General features: G+C 49.7%; 1 protein-coding gene across 2 annotated transcripts in view; it reads right to left on the bottom strand.

Moving 5' to 3' along the window:
* LMF1 (lipase maturation factor 1) overlaps positions 1-21,027 on the bottom strand; it is a 151,076-nt gene that overhangs the window by 14,921 nt on the left and 115,128 nt on the right. For both annotated transcript variants that reach the window (XM_039560132.1, XM_039560131.1), the window contains 3 exons: positions 5,850-6,018; positions 2,873-3,026; positions 241-424 (listed from right to left, as the gene is read on the bottom strand). In XM_039560132.1, coding sequence (XP_039416066.1) covers positions 241-424; positions 2,873-3,026; positions 5,850-6,018 — 507 coding nt within the window. The remainder of the gene's footprint in view (positions 1-240; positions 425-2,872; positions 3,027-5,849; positions 6,019-21,027) is intronic.

Genomic DNA, 21,027 nt, shown 5'->3' with positions numbered 1-21,027 from the left:
GTCCCTGACAGCGATTCTTGGTATTGCTAAGAAACCCTTAAAAAACCTCACATCAAATTGCCAAAAGTTTCATTACAGTAGCACAATCCTTTAGGAACACAACCTTTGTTCTTGCTTTTTTTTTTAACATAATGAACTTAGCCACGGCTTCCAACATTCCCCCCTGATCCCAACACGTAGTAAATCCATATAGTTTGTTTTTCCTGGTCAAGGAAGGCCCAAGCTTTCAAAGGCACCTACCTGGAAGGCAGCAAACCACATGAGCCAGTCGAGGCGATAGTGGTAGGGGGAGATGAGGCACGGCCTCCTCCTCAAGTCCCCCGGCTTGCACTTGAACTCGAACTCCTCCCAGACTGCAGTGGGATCATTGGGATCCAGGCTGGCTGTTCCCTGAAGGATGACTTCTGTCCTCTCCTTGGTGATGCTGTGGGATACAACGGGATGTTATTATTTGTCTCAAGTCATGGAAAATCATAAAATCCCAGACTGGTTTGGGTGGGAAGGGACCTTAAAGCTCATCCAGTTCCAACGCCAACACCTTCCACTATCCCAGGTTGCTCCAAGCCCCATCCAGCCTGGCCTTGGACACTTCCAGGGATCCAGGGGCAGCCACAGCTTCACTGGGAATCTGTGCCAGAGCATCACCTCCCTCACGGAGAAGGATGTCTCACCAATATCTCAACTAAAAGCTTGGGTTCATGAGAGTCCACGTGGAACACGAGTCACTGGCCCAGCTGGAGGTACAGTTGGATCCTGAGATCCAGAGAACCTCTGGATCCTGGGACTTTCCTCTCTCCAGCAGCACAGCCAAATTCCATGCCTTTCCTTCTACCACCTGCAGCTATTCCAGCCCGAGGGAGGGCTGATCCATAAAGATGATTCCTACGGAATGGTGGGTCTGTGGTTCTGGAACAGAGGCAGGTCATGACTAATCCCATGTGCCTCAGCTGCGCTCCCAGCACAGAGCAGTGGGAACAGCAAACTCCAGACCATGGAAACACCACCCTGGAGTCCTGGGTGACCTGCCAGAGACACCCACCTGCTCCAAGGAGCTGCCTTCCATGAGGAACACGGAGCTACAGAAACCTGCCTGACAAATTTCTCCAGCTGCCAACACCCTTTTGATTTTTTTTCTACTTTGATTTTGCCTCCTCCAACCCAAGAAACTGAAAGTTTGGGAACACACCACCTCCACCTTCTGCCCCGATGGCTTCCACGGAGAGATGCTCCCAACCCAAGGAATGCTGACTATCTCCTCTTATAATTGCTCCCTCCATTTAGGAGATCTCTGGATTCTCCAGCCAAGTTCCATATTATCCCCTGGGCTGAGTTATGAGCTGTGGCTGGCTGCCCAAGGCTTAGGAGCACTCTGTAAATCAGGGACACCAAATTACCAATAAAAGCACGGTCCTACTGTGTGATTCAAAACCTGTCAGGTTTCACATCATTGGAGATTCATTATAAGCTGCAATCCTCTTTTTATTGGTTTACATAGGCTGGAATTACAAACATCTTACAGCAGCATTGCAGCACATGCTCTGTAGGGTCTGGTAACTGTTGAAACAGAAACCAAAGACCGAAGAAGAAAAAGAACAACAACCCAAAGAAAACAATCTCCTGGAGCTTCACCACTCCAGCCTTCAAAGAGCTTCTGGGGTTATTTCTCTCTCTCAAAAAAAAAGAGGAAATGTTGGCATTTTCCACAAGTAGTGTTGATGGTTTTAATGGTTTTTTTCTCATTTTTTTCTGTCCACAGAAATGTCTGTGATTTGAAAAACTGAGGAAAAGATGATATTCATTTGATGAGTCCTCAGCATCTCCAGTGCTTGTGGTGGAACTCGTTCCTCCTCTTCACCACCCGCCCCGCTGGGCCTTTGACAGCCAAACTGCTTCACCTTCTGCAAAATGTATTTATTTACTGCTGGCTTCTCCTCTGGGGCCTCATCCAGAGCCCATCCCAGAGCTCTGGAGAACATCCCATGGTCACCCTGAGCAGGTGGTGGCAAAGCCTCCAGAGAAGCCCGGCCTTGTTGTTGTCCCTGGAACAACCTGAGGATGCAGCTCTGCTTTTCATCATTTTCCCAGCTGGAAGAGGCTGGGATGGACAGCACATGAGAGGGGTTATGCTGAGCCCAGCCATGGCTCACCTAAGCTTTAGTCCCCCAGAAAACCAGATTTGGATCCTTAAAACCCAGCCCAAACCAGTGTGTTTCCAAACACAGCTGGAGATGCTTCCCTTGTCCATCCCACCTTGCAGCCTTGAGCTGCTGATGGCCCTGTCCTCTCAAATCTTCTCTTTTGAGGCCATTCCTACTTTGGTCTCCATTCCTGGAGCAATGAATTCCCCAAGACGGAAAAAGCACTTCCTTTTGTTGGCCTAAAATCTGCTACCAAGAGCTGCTGTGGATGTTTCCAGGAGGGAGAGCAAAGGAGTGCAGGGGAAGAGAAGCTCAGCAGAAATAAAGAGGGCTGGGGAGGGTGAAGTCTATCCACTGGATGAACTCTCCTATGGATATTTTCATCCTGCTCTTACATTTGCTATGTTGATGGAATGAGGTGACTCATAAACAGCTCAGAGAAAATAAATTCAGTGGGAAAGAAACCTGCTCCTTTTCTCCATCTCTCTCATGAACAGATACTCCAAGCCTAGAACAGACAGAATGACAGAATGAGCTAACTGAGAAAGAAAAGAGGTCAAAGAAAAATGTCAAAGAAAATAAATTCAGTGGGAAAGAAACCTGCTCCTTTTCTCCATCTCCTTCGTATTCCAGGTCTACCGGAAGGATTTCTGGTTAGGTTTAAGGCACACAGAATGTCTGGCTCTGGAATACCCTGGGCAGAGGTCTGGGATGTGCCATTAAAGCCCCTGTACCTCCCAAAGGCTCCGTAGGTGTTGACGATTCTGAGGGGGTTGAACGAGGTGTTCATGACCTGTCTGGAGTTGAGCAGGTTCAGCACCACCGGGATGCTGAGGTAGATGATCAGGAGGCCCAAGGAGATGTTCAGCACTCTGCGGACACAGGAGCCTGTGGGGGACACAAAACCAGAACAGAGGGAGGTGATTTCACTGCTCTGCTCCCATTCCCATTCCCATTCCCATTCCCATTCCCATTCCCAGGGCCCCCCGTGCCGGCCCCACCACTGACAAAACCCCACTGTAATCACCCCGACCTTGCCACGGGCCGCTATCGCTGCTGGGATCTGCCTTTCTCTAAATAGTCTGAGCAAGGGCTAAAAGGAAAAAATGTCTAAAATGTGACATTAATCATGGCTTTAATACAGGGGAAAAACCACAGCTGGCACTTGCACCTTGCTCAGGATCAGCCTCCTGCTCTGGGAGCTGGGCCTGGAGTCCTGGGGCCGCTCCTGCCTCCTCCTGCTGCCCCACGCTCTCCCCATCCTGAGGGCTTTTCCTTCTGCAAAATGCCTGTTCCCCACCATTCCTGGAGGAGATGTGTGTTGCTCTGCCAGTGCTCTGGGATGGGGTTTGCAGGAGCAGCACGGGGCTGGGCTGGATCCCAGGCCGGGCAGACACCGCCACGATCAGACAAATAAGCAGAGGTGACCCCCGAGGGGCTGCTTCCCTCATGGCCCTTTTCAATTTATTTAACATTAACAGCCAAAGGATCAGATTCAAAGCAATTGCGTGGAGCTTTCCCCTTATCTCTGCAGGAGAGGGATGTTTATTTGAACCTCTCTCAGAAGCTATTAATAATTGTTTAGTCTGAGAACATTTCTGGAGAATCATTTGAATCGGGCCTATCCTCGCCCCCTGTGCTGCTGTGTATGAGGTTTTGGGGCATTTTTGGGGGTTTTTTTAGATGGGCTGAACTTCTTCCCCTGTAATTCAAGGGCAGGCACAGGCACAGAGCCCCCACTTGGCTCCTCAGCAGTCCATGGCCATGCAGGGACTGCTCATCCTTCAGCAGGGGTGATTCTCATCCTGTCTCCAGGCCCTTGGGGTCACAGCTGCTCAATCTGAGAGAAAAAGGAGTTAATTCAGGGAAAAAAATAACCTAGATGGCAAAGATGGAGCAAAACTTGGGGACAGGAGCCAGTGGGATCTGGATGGGAAGTGGAGGCCTCAGTAGGAGTCAAACACACACTTCAAGGATGTGGCCTCACAAAATCAGGTCATGAGCAGGACACGGCTGGGGACCCTCCTGTCTTCTGCTCTGGTGGCCCAGGGCTGAGGGTTCCTCTGAGCCTCCTGGCACCCATCAGCACCAGCTCAATAGCCCCTGCTTCCTTAGCAGAGAAAATACGCAGGAATTCAAATTCCTGGGATATTAGAGATACCCCACCCCTTCTGAGGGTGGGGCATGGCTACACCCAGAGTGGGATGGATGGATGGATGGATGGATGGATGGATGGATGGATGGATGGATGGATGATGTCCTTGCTTGGACACCCTGGCTCAGACTCTCTGGACAGCATCACAGAAAAGGTGCAAGTTCCTCAAAACAGGATCTGCCTCCCCCTCACAGGGACTCCCTTTGGCTTTTCCTCCCAAAAAAAAGGTGCAGCCTCAGTGTTGTTTGGGATTGGAGGCATAAATGGAGTTGGTAGGAAAAGTCTGAGACTTTCACAGGCTCTAAAGCAAAGCTCCATGAGAGGAAAAGCCAATAAAGATTTATTCCAGCAAAATATGTGAAATAAAAGACACCAGGTTTACTGAAGCTGCATGGCTGGAACTCCCATTTTTGGTTAATAAACTGCTTCTTGGTAGAAAAGACTGGAGACAGATGCTGCCTCTTGTTGACATTTTTCCTTCCTCTGACAGATGTTTGGGATATTTAACCCCAGCAGCTGTGATTGTTGTTGATATTACAGGCAATTTGTTGCTTATATGCGGTTTATAAAAATGCTGCAAACACCACTCTCCATCTGCTACGCAGCCTCATGAGAAACATCCCAGTGCTGCTTCTCCTGGATCAGGGCTGCTTGGAAACTGCCTCTGGAAGGGGAAATCAGCCACCTCGAGCCCTTTTTTCCAGTCTTAACCCCCCTTGTATTTGCTTTTTCATATTCATGGTACGAACAGGAGTTCTCCTCCTCCCTGTCCTGGGCAATTCCCTCCCCACCTCGATGGTGGCCACACCACCAGTGGTGGCCACCAGCAGCTGCTCCTCCCACTATCCCAGGCTGCTCCAAGCCCCATCCAACCTGGCCTTGGACACTCCCAGGGATCCAGGGGCAGCCCCAGCTTCTCTGGGCACCCTGTGCCAGGACCCTCACAGGGAACAGTTCCTTCCCAATATCCCATCTATCGCTGATCTCTGTTAATGTGAAGCCATTCCCTGTGTCCTGTCCCTCCATCCCTTGTCCCCAGTCCCTCTCCAGCTCTCCTGGTGCCCCTTTAGGAACTGAAAGGGGCTCTGAGGTCTCCTTGGAGCCTTCTCTTCATCACACCATGAAAGAGAGCCAATGTGAGAACCCAGCTTCCAAGCCCACCTCAAGCTGCACTGGGTGTTTCATCCTTGTCTTTGAACAGCCAAAATTAACAAACAAGTTCAAAACAAAACCCTAAGGTGAACTGTACAACTCCACATTCTTATTTTGCGTTTGAGTCGCTGGGGGCAGAGCAAGCACTGACTTTCCAGAGCTGCAACTGCCTGGATTTGCTGTGACATTGGTCCTGCAGAGGACACGTCCCAGAAGCCACGTCCCCATGGCAACGTCCCCCCCTCCAGCAATGTCCCACAGACCCTCATGGACAACCCCCAGCTTCACACTGTGAGGTGCAGGCACCCTCTGCCCACAGAGGAGCAGAGCTTTGGTTTGAAGATGAAAGCTTTGGAGCCAAGCACACCAAAATCCCAACTTCTCCCTCTCTGGGAATAACTCACCCAGGGAAAGCCTCTCCCCCTCCGGCCCCAGGAGCTGCATCCGCGCCACCCGTTCCCTCAGCCGGGAGCCGAAGAGCAGCCCCAGGCTGGCATCGTCAAAGCAGGCGATGCTGGGCACCATGGTCAGCCAGTTCAGGAAACTCAGGTTCCCACTTATGATCAGGAGCACCTAAACAGGAAACAAGGAAGCAGAGAGCGTTGGATCTCCTTAAATGCCAACAAAAACGCGCGGTGATGGATTTTAGCATCCCAACGCAGACCTCGCTGGATTTCCAGGATGGCAAAACCTTCCTGGAGCCCAGGCTCCAGCCCAAATGTGTCCCCCTGGTTCACAGTGTGAGCTCTGCCCACGAGGGATCAGCCAGGGGATAGAGAGACTCGATTTCCACAGTGACTCGATTTCCACAGCGACCCGATTTCCACAGCGACCCGATTTCCACAGTGCTCCCACAGGAATCACCCACTTCCTGCTTATTCCGAGGGATCCGTGACAGCAACGCTCCTGAAACCCTTCAGGAGGAAATCTTGGAACTTCTAATGAAAGAGCAGCATTAAATATAGAAGTGTGCATTTTAAGAGGCGTTATTTTGGTTCAATTTTAGCTTTTGTTGGCCGTTTAGGAGAGTATCTTGCATGTGGTCTCCCAAAATACCACTCCACGGTATGAACATCAACAGCACAGGGACAATTTCAGTCTGAGGACTTTCAGCCAGTGTTCTGTTAAAAAACCCCATGTTTTCTCATTAAAAATGACAACAAATAAATGTTAAGAACGTGTGATTTCATATTTTATATGACTGGCACCATGGTTCTTGACATGGTGATTTGCAAGTTACAAGTTTTAAAACCCCAGCAGGACTCTCCAGAAAGTCACAGATCGTTAAAAAAAGGAGAGCTCTGACCAATCACAGCAAGGAACAAAAATCCAAACTATTATTTAGTTAAAAAAATAATAATTTATGCTGAGTTGGATAATTATGAGGGGGGAAAAAAAAAGCTATTTCTATCTGAATTCCAGACAGATGTTGGGTCCTGGAAGGGAACGTGTTACACTCAAGGTTTGGGGCTCACCCTTTGACCTGAATGTGATTCAGCTCGATGCGTATTAATCAGCCTGGATTCATTATCACACCTCTCACTTGGGGAACTCTGCTCCTGTTCCGAGGTGATTTTGCCTCGTGCAGTTGCAGTTGTGTCAAGAAAATCCTTCTGCTCTTTGCCACTTCTGGTTCCCAGCTCTGCAGGAGCCCCTGGGTGGTCCACGGGAGGGTTTTTCAGGAGTGATTCACCTCTCTTTAGTGCTTGGAAGTCAGAACAGGAGATCTTATTTCCAGCAGCCCTGAAAAATCAGGGGATTCAAAAATAACATGAGTTTGGCGTTTTCTGGGCTGTGGAGGAATCACGGCGCCGACACGTTTTTAATTTCAGCGCTTCTGGCTGAGGCTCGGAGCCCGCGCCAGCTCCTGCTCACAGAGGGTTGATGAGACCATGCACCCCTCGGATCTGCAAGGACAAACCTCAAAGGAATTCCTGCTTCAAAGCCAAAAAATGGGATTTTTCAAACATGCTGAGGGGTGGTGTCCCAGCAAGTGGCTTTTAGAGCGAGTTTTATGTTATTTCATCCTCATGGAATGGTTTGGGTGAGAAGGGACCTTAAACTCAGCCAGTTCCAACCCCAACACTTTCCACTATCCCAGGCTGCTCCAAGCCCCATCCAGCCTGGCCTTGGACACTACCAGGGATCCAGGGGCAGCCCCAGCTTCTCTGGGCACCCTGTGCCAGGGTCTCCCCACCCTCCCAGGGAACAATTTCTTCCCAATATCCCATCCATCCCTGTCCTCCGGCAGTGGGAAGCCATTCCCTGTGTCCTGTTCCTCCATCCCTTGTCCCCAGTTCCTCTCCAGCTCTCCTGGAGCCCCTTTAGGCACTGCAAGGGGCTCTGAGCTCTCCCTGGAGCCTTCTGTTCTCCAGGTGAACACCCCCAGCTCTCCCAGCCTGGCTCCAGAGCAGAGGGGCTCCAGCCCTGGGAGCATCTCCATGGTCTCCTCTGGATTCATTCCAGCAGCTCCACGTCCTCATGCTGGTGGCAGTGCTCCAGGTGAGAGTCACCAGAGCAGAGCAGAGGGACTGATGTGTCCATGGCACCCAGGGTGAAGCTGAACCCCCGTGTCTCCCACAGCGCTGATCCTGTGAGCGCAGCCTCTCCCAGGATTTAGGGATCCACTGCCATCCAAACCTTGGCACGCAGCACGTATTTCCCCAAATCCTGCCTTTCCCATGGGAAACCTCTGGAGCTTCCATGTGCTGCTGCCCCTGGCAGCGTGGAGCTGTGCTAGTTCTGGGTGGGATGTTTAATTTTGGATGATTTCCCAGGGCAGATCCCTGTTGGCAGAGCGCGGGGAGCTTCCCTGCTCCTTCCCATCGGCTGCACGAGGAAGGAGAATTCATCCATGCTTCCCACAGCAATTCCAGCCTTTGGCCCACATCACCTTGGCTCTTCCATGCTCCAACCACCATCAAAACCCAGCTGGATCTCCAGACCTCCATCCTCATCCATCCTCTGCTGCTCCCATCCTCAGCCTTGATTTGTGTTCCCCAAGTGTCTTTCCCTTGCTGGACAATATTGGAATTCCCAATTACACCAACCAGATGGGATCAACCCCTGTGGTGATGGGGAGAAATTTTTTATTAAAGCCCAGTATTAATCATGGTAATTGGGGAGGAACTTTGAGGTTATAAAACTACAGCATGTCTAATGAGCGAGCTCCTTCTAGGAGGAACTGAGGGTTTTAATCTAATAATGTCACTTTTATGGATTATGACTGGAGTTTTATGAAGTGTGATATGAAATACAGTGGATTCATGGCTCTCGCTGGATTAATTTGGAAAAGTAGTTTTCCTGGTTCTAGGCCCAAAACCAATTATTCCTCACATTTCTGTCCCCTGCCCCGTTACCAAACCCCTCTGTCAGAAAACGGGCACCTCCAGCCGTAACTTTTTTACGGGTTGGGCTTCTTTGTTTGGCTGGGGTTCGGTTTTTTTTTTGAAATCCCAGATTGTTACAAACATCCAGTAGGCAGAGGAAGCTCATATTCCATGGCACAGGCTGGATATTTGTCCAGGAGGGACAAAAACAAGCTGGAAACTCTTAAACACAGGCGAGGGCTACCTGGAGCTTGTCTTTAGCACGGGGACAGGATCACCTCGCTGGGGCTTCCTGATACCAAGCCATTGGCACAGAAAAGCCAAAATTGGGATGTGTGGAAGGACTATAAATCATTTAATGGAAAAAGGAGACCTCAAGAACCATCCAGTCCTTCCTGCTGCCCCAAAGTAGAGTCTGAAAGTCAAAGTAGAGTCTATTTGTTAAGCTGTTCCTAGGAAAATACTCATTTGTGCAGTTTTCCCCAAAAATTTATCATAGGCACAGATAAAAAAATTCTCGTTAAATAGCAGCAACAAGAATATTTCATTTCCCCCCATTATGAATTTAATTTCTTGTTAACTCCTTAATTGGATACTTGCATGAGGATTTAATCTCTGCTGTTCAGTGCAGAAAAACACACAGGAAAATAATCACCTCTGTGCACTTGCTCTGATTTAGACAGGAGATCGTTTTGTGAATCCCAGAGAAATTCAGAGAGCTTTTGGAAGCACCAGGAGAAAAGGGAGCGGGTCAGTTCCTACTGAGGAATCAACCAACACAGAAATGCACAATCTTCACTAAAACCTGTCCTTGGTCTGGGTCAGGCTTTGACCCATTACAAATTGCACTGTCAGGTTTTTGCAATTCCAGGCCTAAATCCCAGGTCTAAAAGCAAGAGGGACCCAAATCCTCTCCATTGCTGTCCCACACCCCACATTTGGGTTTGATCCAAACTTGTCTCCTTCCCAACTGGTTTTTAATTTGTTGCTATATGAGCCACCTACCTGAGTTCCCACAGATTATGGGATTTGACTGCCGAGCATTTCTAGGGATAAGTACTGCTTCCAGATTTTCAATGGAAAAAATGTTAAAGAGAAGCAACGGAGTGAAAGCGGAGTGATTATGGTTTTATATATGTATGTATGTATTTATACACACATCTATCCCCAAATCTCACACTTCAGCACTCCCCCTGCCCTCCAGGTCAGGACCTCCTGGCCTCCTCCTTTCTTCTCAGGGAGAATTCCTTCATGGAAAGGGCTGACAGGCATTTGGAATGCCCAGGGAGCTGCTGGAATCCCATTGCTGGAGGTGTCCAAGGAATACCTGGACGTGGCACTCGGCGCTCTGGGCTGGGGACAAGGTGGGGATTGGGCACAGCTTGGATTTGATGATCCTGGAGAGCTTTTCCAACCTCAGAGCTCCTCTGATTCCACAGACAGGAAGTCAGGAGAAGAATGGACAGACAGGCTCAGTGCACACTCCCCTTCTAAAACCCACAGGATTGGGGTTGGGATGAGAGACAAATCCAGTGCCAGAGAAGTTAAACTTATTTCATCACTGATCCCAAGACATTGCAGCAAATATTCCTGTTTTGGGAAATTTTATCCCTTTAACTTCATTACCCACGTTCTGTGTGTGAACTGAGGATCAGTCGCTCGCTTTGGGTCTGAAACACAACCAGGCTCCTCCTGTCCTGCTCCTGCCGAGCCCGGATGTGGCTCGGAATTCCTGACTTTGACACTTTTATCCTGCACTGCATCTTTGTTATGGAAAATCCCTCTTGGTGCTGGTTGATCCGTTGACTCCTTGCTGGAGGCAACAATTCCACATTAACGCAGGACAGGCCAAGAACTGCCCCAGGACTGGTTAGGGAAGTGTTGGACCACTCGGAAATGAAAGAATCATTTTACAGAAGGCAAGAATTCCCTGCTACTCTGCTCTGAATTATCAACATCTTTCCAACCCTTCCTTCCTTAAAGGGGGAAGTTGCCATGAAGACAATCCATGGCAAAAATCTTCCAGCATCTTAAGGATTTTTTACTGAAGGCGAAAAAGCATTTCCACAGAGCAGTGAATCCCAACGAGCTTTTCAGCATCAGAGGAGCAATTTCAGATCATTTCTTCCTGATTTTATTCCAGTTTCCTCCAAAAATTTTAGTGGCAGGCCTCTTAGTTGGTTTAGATTGGATATTAGGGAAGAATTCCTTCCTGGAATCCCTCCAGCCCTGGAGGGATTTCAAAGCTGTGTGGATGTGGCACCTGGGGACATGGGTCAGTGCTGGCCTTGGCTGTGCCAGGAATGGTTGGAACTGATGGTTTGAGAGGCCTTTCCCAACCTAAACCATTCCATGAGGATGCTGACAAAGGGCAGGAAGGCAAGCCTGAGAGTCCTCCAAGTTTTGGATAGTTTCTCCATGGAGAACATGTCACCACATGGAAAGAAGGTGACAAATGAGACAGGGAGACCCTCCCTACAGACCCTCAGCTTTTGAGCTCGTGCAGGGATAACCCAGAACGAATTCCAGCTGCAAACCCAGCCTGGCCCTGCACGCAGGTCCCACCCACAAGGTGCCAACCCAAACCTTGACCTTTGGAAGAAGTCTTGGCAGGTCACCACCACACCTTTCATGGCCATCAGGAGGAAGAGGTAAACCTGATAAAAGGCACCATAGAATTTTGTACAAACATGGGAAAAGCAGAATGGAGAGGACCTCAACCCAAAATTACAGAATCATGGAATGGTTTGGGTTGGAGGGACTTTAAAGCTCACCCAGTTTCACCCCTCTGCCAGGGACACCTTCCATTATCCCAGGCTGCTTCAAGCCCCATCCAGCCTGGCCCTGGACGCTCCCAGGGATCCAGGGGCAGCCCCAGCTTCTCAGGGCACCCTGTGCCAGGGCCTCCCTACCCTCCCAGAGAGGAATTTTTTCCAAGTGCAAGTCAGGTTGTTACAACCAGGGTACTGCAGCCCTTCCCGGCATCCCAGCAGGACCCTGCTCCCTCTGGCACACAGCAAGGAATGCTGACGTCCTACAACCAGCATAGAGCTCCACAGGAGCTGTTGGAAAAACGCCTCGGGATCCATCCCCAGGATGGGAGCACTGGAAAAGCTGCTGTGCGTTGTTCCCTCGTGTACTGGTTTGAAAACAAACCAGTGGGAGGCACCAAGTCAGAATAACAATTTAATGGAAATTAAAGAAAAGGAAAAAAATGTAAAAGAAAACACTGGTTCAAACTGACAGAGTCAAAATACAACCTGAGTCCCTGTTAGGCAGGGTGGTGGTAGCAGTCTGGTAGAATGGTGGCTGCAGTCCTCTGAAGCGGTGATCCTGTAGAAAAGGGGTCTGCTCTTCCTCAGAAAGTCCAGTGGTGGCTGTGTAGCTCCTGGCCTCTGGAAATCCAGTGGAAAGGGCGTCTCTGGTGTTCAGAGTCCCAGATTATATCCCCGATGGGATGCTTGGTTCCTCCTTCTGGGTGGAGCATCTCACAATGGGGTAATGAGTCATGAGGCCAAGTGTTGATTAGGCTCATTAACAGAAGATAGTCCGGAGGGAGTTATCTCTGAGTCAGGCGGCAGGACAATGATGGGCCATTAACAGAAAGATAGTCTGGGGGGAGGAGGCAAGGAAACACTGCCCCACCTGATTTCAACAGCTCCTGAGGATGGTAACAGAATACACTGCAGCCCAGGACACCTCGGAGCAGGCCTGGGTTCCTTCAGTCGGCGCGAGGGCAGCGCTTGTTCCGATGAGCTCATTCCAGCCGTGAAGTCCAACAGCTCCTTAAAAAGTCCCTGCATCCATTAATGCTCCAAGTGTTCCGCTAACCAGCTCCGTGCTGCCCGTTAAAAGCACTTTTATGGCACGTGCAGAGCTGAAGTCCAGCAGAAGGGCTCTGCTCCGGTGGTGTCTCCACGTGGGGATGTTGGAAAGAGCCCCACGAGCTCCAGAGGGACCTCATGCTCTGCCCTCCATCTGCCTCCTCCACAGGGAGAGCAGCTTGGGAAGGGTTTTTTCCAATCAGAAGTCGTGGATTCATCAAAATATACAATGGACCAGGCTCAGCTCTGAGCACTTTGCCCAGGATGCCTGGAGACCATTCTGCTTCATGGGACACCTTCCATTAGACCAGGTTACTCCAAGCTCCATCCAGCACTTCCAGGGATAGGGCAAAATGATGGCAAAGAAACTGAAAGCACTGATCTGACTCTAAAAAGTGATTGAATTATGGGTGGTTTTTTTGTCAGCACAGCTTTAGGTCTTTCCAAAGTATGAAGTTTTGATTAATTTTTGCCTGTTTTGGTTAAAACCAGCAGATGGTTTGTGATACCAAAATCAACTTCCTTCTTGAAAAGTGAGGGATGCACCCACGGACATTTTTTTCACAGCTTCCTTTCAAACCAGTTTCCAACTGGAGCTGGACACCCAGGAAACAGCTTTAAAAAATAATCATAAATATTTTGGATGGCACTGGCAGGACTGGGCAATTCCTGCCTATTCAAGTTGTTCTGGGAGCTTTTTGCTCCAGGTTTTTATTTTCCCTCTCTGCTGAGCTCTGCTCCATGCTCGGCTATTAAGACATCATAAGAAAAATTCCACCACGGCAATGAATCATTAACTGTCACCGTTTTCCAGAAGGTGCAAATTTAAGGTTATAAAACTGTCAAACCCCCAAACAGTTACACGGGGGAGGTTGTGCTGTTGGCTGGATGTGCCTCTGGAAGGGGATGCAGACAAATCCCAGTGGAGCTGGGATGCAGCGCCTTGGGAACAGCCAGGGCACATCCATGGCAGAGACCATCCCTGTGGGAAACCACGTGGCTGCCAAGAGGGGCTGGGGGCTTGTCCCTGTGACCTACCCTGAGGTGGGTGTTACTTGGAATCATGGAATTGTTTAGGTTGGAGAAGCCCTTTGAGATCAAGACCGTTCCCCCACCATAGCCGAGGCCACCACTAACCCATGTCCCCAAGTGCCACATCCACATGGCTTTGAAATCCCTCCAGGAATGGGGATTCCACCCTGGACAGCCCTTTCCATAGAGAAATTCCTCCCTAATTTCCAACCACGTGCAAACCAAAGCAAAAAGCAGACGGTCACTTACTCAAGTGGTGAAATGAGGGCCCTCTAGTTCTACACGGTGGCCAGGATGAGGAATTCCACCCCAGGCATTCCCAGCACCTCGGTCCTTCCCAAAAGGTTCCAGGCACGCAGATTTTGGAGGCTGGAACCAGCCCTCAACTCCATGGGGCCTTTCCCACCGGCTTCAGCAGGACCCAGACACCGCAAGGACCAACTCTGGACTTAGTCAAACCACAAACACCATTTTCATTTGCCATTTGTGCTGCAGAGCCGGGATTATCCCCTAATACCAATACACAGGAAAAGAAGGATTCAGGAAAAGCACTTTTCAGCTGTGTAGAAATAATCCTGGTTTGAGGTTTAATTACAGCCTGGAATGGGCTGTCAATAGGCACCAATCAATAACTCAGTTACACAGAACTCCCCTGTAATTAACGCTGGATGATTACTGAGTGATCAATAATGAAGTGGAACATCATCAAGACTAGAAAGTGAATATTCGTCCAGAATATCCTTCTCCCTACTAATTAGGACATTCTTCACCAGGAGATGTGTGGGTTCAAAATTCCCTCTGTGAGAAATGATGTGAATTAAACCCTGCTCTCAAATCCTGGATCAGCCCAAAGTCACATGGAACTGTTTATATTCCTTGATTGAAAGAATGCTAAAACACTTCTGGCAAAAATGCTTCCATTCCCTTTCCCCATCCAGGCACTGCAGGCTCCTTTGAAAATCACTTTTTCTGCAATATTTAGATGTATTTAACAATTGCCAAAATCAGAGCAAACCAAATTTTTTTGGGGAAGGAGAGAAGGAGAACACATCAGAACAAAAATCTATTCTGATAGCAAACATTTTCACTAATCCAGGTCTTGGTAAAATTTGGATGAAATTGGTATTAAAGACAGAATATGGGGAAAACAATGTTCTCGGGAATAAATATTGATGGGAGTGCTGAGTATGGCCAATCTCAGACAGCCCTGGCACAGAGAAACAGGATCTGTGTCACAACCCCCTTCCAAAACAATTCAGATCCAAGGTTTTGGTTTCACCAGTTGTGGAGACTTCTGCAACAGCTGCACTGGGACTCTGCTCCCCAAATTCAAGCCCAACACGGATTCAAACCCATCTCTGCCTTTTCAAGCTAAAAGGAAAGGACACGACCACATCCGCAGGCACAGGGAAAAGGCAAGGAAAAAGTCAAGGATGTCACATCTGATCAGCCTGACACCAGGCTGGAAAACACTGATGGCTTCCCTGATTTGGATCTTTCTGCAGCTCCTGTCCTTGCCTCGTTAAATCCATAATTTTGGGTAACTTTAAGCTCTCAGCAACATCTGCAGTGAAATATTTAACTTGGGTTGGCTACTCGGTGTCACTGGAAGCCAAGGCTGGGTGCATTTCCAGCTCTGGGATGACCTGGATTTTTCCAGCAAACCAAGAGCACGTTCATGGGGAACACACGGAGCTGATCCCTGATCCCTGAGCCCGTGGGCTCCTGAGAGCCTGGGAGAAATGGGAAACAGTTGTGGTGTGAAAACACACCAGGAAAACCCAGCCCGGTGCTGTGTCTGGGGCTGGGCAGCATTTGATTTCAATAAAGCCAGGCTGCAAAAGCCTGGAGGATAAAAAACAGTGAAGGACTGGATGTAAAAATTTTATGGAAATGCTAAAAAAAAAAAAGAGGAGAAATGTGAAGCAAGGGCAGAACAGCCACCATGCCTCGGTGAAGGGCCTTTGCAGCAAGACATCGGCTCTGTCCCAAATCCTTCCCTCAACCCTGATGGAAAATGGCTTAAAACTTAAAATAAATATGTCAGAGAATCATGAGCTGGGAGAGACCCACGAGGATCATTGAGGTCTTTGGTAACACCCTGGCAGAGATTCCCAGTGAAGCTGTGGTTGCTCCTGGATGCCTGGAAGTGTCCAAGGCCAGGTTGGACGGGGCTTGGAGCAGCCTGGGACAGTGGAAGGTGTCCCTGCCCAGGGCAGGGGTGGCACTGGATGGGCTTTAAGGTCCCTTCCAGCCCAAACCATTCCAGGATTCCAAGTCCCACTCCAGGCTGTAACCACCCAGCCCACTGGCACATTTAAATTACAAAATGCCCACCCACTGGACATCGAGCCCTTGTTAAATTTTCCAAGTTAAAAGAAGAAAAAGAGGGATAAAAAGGGCATTTTCCCATTTTCCTTCCATCCCAGATGGCAGCTTAGCAATCCCTGAGCTGTCAGAGGTGGGGACTAAATAAACAGCAAATGAAATGTACCCTGGGCAAAACCAGAGATGCTTAAGAAAACAGAAAATGTGTTAAAAATCACATTTTTATGCTGCCATCTGCAGCAGTTTCTTTTCAGCCTTACTCATAATTCCAGTTACAATGGGAGCGAGGTGTAAATTATGAAATGATTACAAAAAAAAAAAAAAAAAGTTTTTTCAGCTTTTGCCTTCTCTAAGCAGCTGGTTCTACATGGGACAAAATGATGCTGGGATGGAGGCAGGGAAGATCATGTGGAACCCCAGAGATGGGGATGCTCATTGCTCCAGCCCTGCTGGGGGGAACTTTTATTTATATGGATTTATTTACTTCTAGGAATCTGAAATAAACCTCCAATACAGGGATTGATGGAGTCTGTTCAGCACTAGACAGGAACAGAAGCCAAAAGAAACCCAAATCCTCCTTTTAGCTCTGCAGAGGAAGACCAGGTGCTCCAAAGGGATGGGATGTAATAAACTTGGAGCTGTTTATCTCCCAGGTTGCCGCCTGCACAAACGGCAAATTAGGATTTCAGGGCTGCCTAAGGAGCCTGGCTCTGTCAGGTTGAGCGTGCTGGCTCAAGGAGAGCCTGGAGGTGCAGCCACAACCCGACTGCACTACGGTGACACACACAGACACACAGAAGCGCAGACAGACAGACGGACAAACAGACGGGGTGCGCTCCTCACCCGAGGGAGCCCTCCCCGAATAGGGTGGGAAGGCACACCGGCAGAGATGGAGAAGGGAGAGAGAGAGAGGGAACGCTCCTCCGTGTGAGTTCCACACAGAAGGCTCACTGAGGTGAAATCCTGGAGGCAAACAGAGAGCCGAGGAGCCGAGGGTGTCCAGGGATTTTATAGCGGGGAGAGGAAAGGCGGGGAAAAGGGATACAGCAAATGGGATACGTGACAGGAGGTGGGGTTGAGGGCAAGGGAACCAATGGGAACAACACACAGGAGGGATTTAGGGAGGGAATCAATGGGGTGTCGAGTACTACAGAACTTTCTAGAATTAATACATATTAACTTCAGGGAAATTAATATTAACAAACTTATACATAAAACAGGGAGGGGAAAACACGAACCTATCGTACCAACTATGTAAACTGCGGAACTGGGGGATTATGGGCTCTCACCCTGACTACAGAGTGAGGCATTAAACTTCGGGGTCTGATCACCACAGCCTGGTGTCTGTTGGATCTTCAGGGGCCAGGGTGGCTGCAGCCACCTGCACCACCCCATGGCTCCTCCTGGGAGCTTTGAAGATCCCAGCCATAAGAGTGCAGCGGGTATTTCCTGGTAGCCTCATCCTCCTTTTCCCAGCCCGGATTTGGCCCGTGGCAGATGGGATCACATGAGCTGTCGATCCCGGAGGATGCTGGAGAGGAAGCAGAAAATGCCACCCACTTGCAAGGTCACAGCTGCAAGATCCCTGCTCATGCTGCTGCACTGATGGCTTACATATGAGAGGAACCTTGGAAGAGGAATGAAAACACAGGGATATTCCAGGCTGGATATTCCAGGCAGAGCTGTCACCAGAGGGGGAACGCTGCCCTGAAAAACACCCAGTGGCAGCTGTGCTGTTATCAGGGAAAGATGCTCCCCTGGAAAAATGCTGCACAGGGCTTGAGGTTTTCCAGCTCCAAGGAATCTGTAGCAGAGGATGAAGTGCAGCTGCCTGTCCGTGAGGAAGTTCCTGCTCTCCACAGTGACTCATCCCACAAAACCCAAGGGCATCCACATCAGCCACGGGGCTCACTTTCAAAGGTTACTCATTATTCACCCACAAATTAGGTTTGTCAACAGAGGGGAAGAGCAAAAATCCACCATTGCCTCATCCTGTGATTCCAGCAGCCTCATCCAGCAACGTGGATAATGAGCTCCTCTAAGCCAGGTGCCAGAGTGACACTGGGACGGAGACTGGGAATGAGACTCCAGCGCAACAGAACGTGCCAGGCACTGCCTGGTGCTGCTGGAGGAGCACTGGAAAGGGACTGATGAGAAGGGGCAGGGATCTGAATGCTCCCTGGCTGCTGAGCTGGGAAAAGATGCAGGGAGGTGGGAAAAGATGCAGAAATCTTGGCTGTTCCAGTTCTTCTGCACCATCCCCACAGTGCTCACAGCTTTGGCAATGTGTGCACAGCCAGTGCCAGGTCAGGACATGGGATCAGGAGCAGGACAGAGGCACCTGGAGAGGTGAGAGTGGATCTGCCCAGGTGTCCTGGATGGATTCTGCAAGGGGAATCTGCGCTGCAGCCCTGGAAGGTCCTGCTGGGTGGGCATCTCCATCCTGGACCTTCAGGCTACGGACTTGTTGTTACAGAAAGTTTCTGTCTGGCTTTGTAACTTAATTTCTCCTGACAGCGAGAAGGAACCCTGAAGGTTTCTGCAAACTGAACTGTTTACAGGCCAGTGCCAAAGCCAGAGCCGGGGCCAATGTGGGCTGGGAGCAGCAATCCCAGAGTTCCAGAATTCCCTGCCGGAGCACAGGCCGTGCCACAAGGCATTAATCTCCCAACGCACCATTTGGGCCTGGAAATGTCGGCGTGACAGAGCCGTGAGTGGCCCAGACAGCACGGAGGGAAGTGAAACCAAGCGGCAAATTACAGCTCTGCCCAGGATTTTCCAGCCGGGATCCCACAGAGGTATTTCCCAGCGCTCCCAGCTGTGGTCAGAGCTGCTCCTTTCTGGCGTCTTGCGGTGGCAGCGCCGCTGTCACGGTGCTGGGGCTCGCTGGGCCTGGGCAACATTGGGCACTGTCACCAGGGAACACCAGTGGTGCCAGCCCAAGAGACAAGGGGGACTGGCATGGACCCAGAGAGCTCCTCTGGAGCCAGCCCAGAGGTGTCTCCTGGTCCTGAAGACCCTCAGGGCTCCCAGTTTCGGCCTTGCCCTGGACAAGGAATGATCTGGGAGCGTTCATGAAGGAACTGTGATACCTGGCACTTCTCTAGTGCCAGATCCTAACGGGCTTTCCCAGCTCAGGATGGCAAGGGAGGGACAAGAAGAGCAGCAGGTGTGACACAGCACCCATGGAGACGGGAGCAGAGCCACCTGAGCCTCACCCAGCCACTCATCTGCAGCCACCTCAGCTCTGGGAGATCCTTAACCCCTGGCTGAAGACACCTCACACCCACTCCTGACCCGACCCTGGCACAGAAATCCCTCCACATCCCCAAACACAATCACTTTTCCCAACTTGCCCGTATTGTCAATAAAAGCACAGGTTATTTTGGCTGCCACACGCTGGGGGTTTGCACTCAGTTAGAAACTACTGCAAGGGAGGAAAAGCACCAGGAGAAGCAGCAGAACCACCAAGTCCATCCCTGGAACACCTTCCAAGCAGGACATGTCCCCCAGAGCATGGCCAAGGGCAGGGAGAGCCCAGGAGAACCATCACAAGGACTCTTATCACAGCAGTGGCTGCATGTGGAGTATTTCATTTGGCACCCTTTGGAGCTCTCATAATCTTTTCCTTTATGATTAATATTAAACAAGTCATATTCCTTATGGAATTTCCTAACCCTGTCTGTTTATATTTTTCTCTACATCAGAGTTAATATTTTAAGATCGCCTCTCTCTTTTTTCTCTTTTATTTCACGTTCATCTGTTTTTCCTCATTTTATAAATCAGGTTTCTTGTTTAGTAGTCATGACAACATCTGCCTGCGGTGGTTACACCACAGCCTGGGGCTTTTTATTTTCTTTTCTCCCCCCAAGCTGCCTTAGGAAAAGAAAAAAAAAAAATCCTTTAAATAAATAAAAGCATAAAATGAAAGGGGCAAGTTCGGAACCACCTCCTCCTCTTTTCCCTCCAATGACCCACTTCAACAAGACTTCCCAGCATGGTGGGTGAGGATTCATTTGGCTTTAATCCTGCAAAGTCTTATCCACTTAGTTCACTTCGATGGGAATACTCGGAGCACATCAAGTCAAACACATATGAAAGTCTTTAAAACCTTGAGGTCTGGGCCTGAGAGGCACAAAAGCAAAAAGCTGGAGTTGCATTTTCCTTCTGGGCGTTGAGCTCTGCACAACAGCGAGAGGGTTGGGGTGGGATGGGGTGGGATGGAGATGTGCTGCTCCCAGGGGAAGGATGGGGTCACTTCCAGGAGATGCTGGAGTTCAACATCACCCTCTCAACAGGGACCACCGCATGGACCACCATGGATCCAGCCACCACAGCCAACCCATGGCTTTGGCATCTCCCTTGCTCTGGATTCCCAAAAACCCCAGTGGCTGGAGGGAGCAGGATCCACCTCCACCCTCTTATTTCAATCAAACCCTGCCAGGACAACCTGGAGATCAGGCAAAGGAATTCCAAGGCAAAGGAGCATCACACCACCAAGGACATCCCTAAGATCTAGGGAATATTAAGGAATAGCTTTTTTTTTCCTAAATTGAGTCTTTCAGGATGCTGGGAACCAGTAGCTTAGAGGGAATTTAGGCTTTTGGAAAAATAGGAGTGCGTTTTATTTTAGAGTTCTCCCACGAGCACAGCAAGTGGCCATGGAGTTATGGATCTGTGCTTGCCTGTGGAAAGACACCACTAAAATTCCGTGGGGTGTTTTACACAGGGAACCAGGAGATGGCCGGGAACACTGAGAGCAACCCTGAATCCAGGGGAGGCAACGAGGAAGGGAAAAGGCCGGGAATTTAACAAAGGCAGATGAACCTTTAATGCAGCAGAACCTCTGGGAGCCTTGAGACACTGTGTCCAGATGTTCCGAGGTCGCTGTAACCTGACTCCAAGAAGGAAGAGGATGTATTCCTTAAAATTCCCCGTGGTGCTTTAATTTACTGCAGTCTCGCAGAGGCCGCATGTGGTGATCACAGGTGGGGTTTCACACTGACCATAAACGTGGAGTTGGGGGCAAAAGACTCCAATCCTTTCAGGTTTGCCTGCCAAGACGGTTG

This window comes from Corvus cornix, chromosome 14 (assembly GCF_000738735.6).
Source record: "Corvus cornix cornix isolate S_Up_H32 chromosome 14, ASM73873v5, whole genome shotgun sequence".
Lineage (NCBI taxonomy): Eukaryota > Metazoa > Chordata > Aves > Passeriformes > Corvidae > Corvus > Corvus cornix.
The sequence above is the reverse complement of the archived record's forward strand: the minus strand, read 5'-3'. Positions and strand labels throughout refer to the sequence as shown.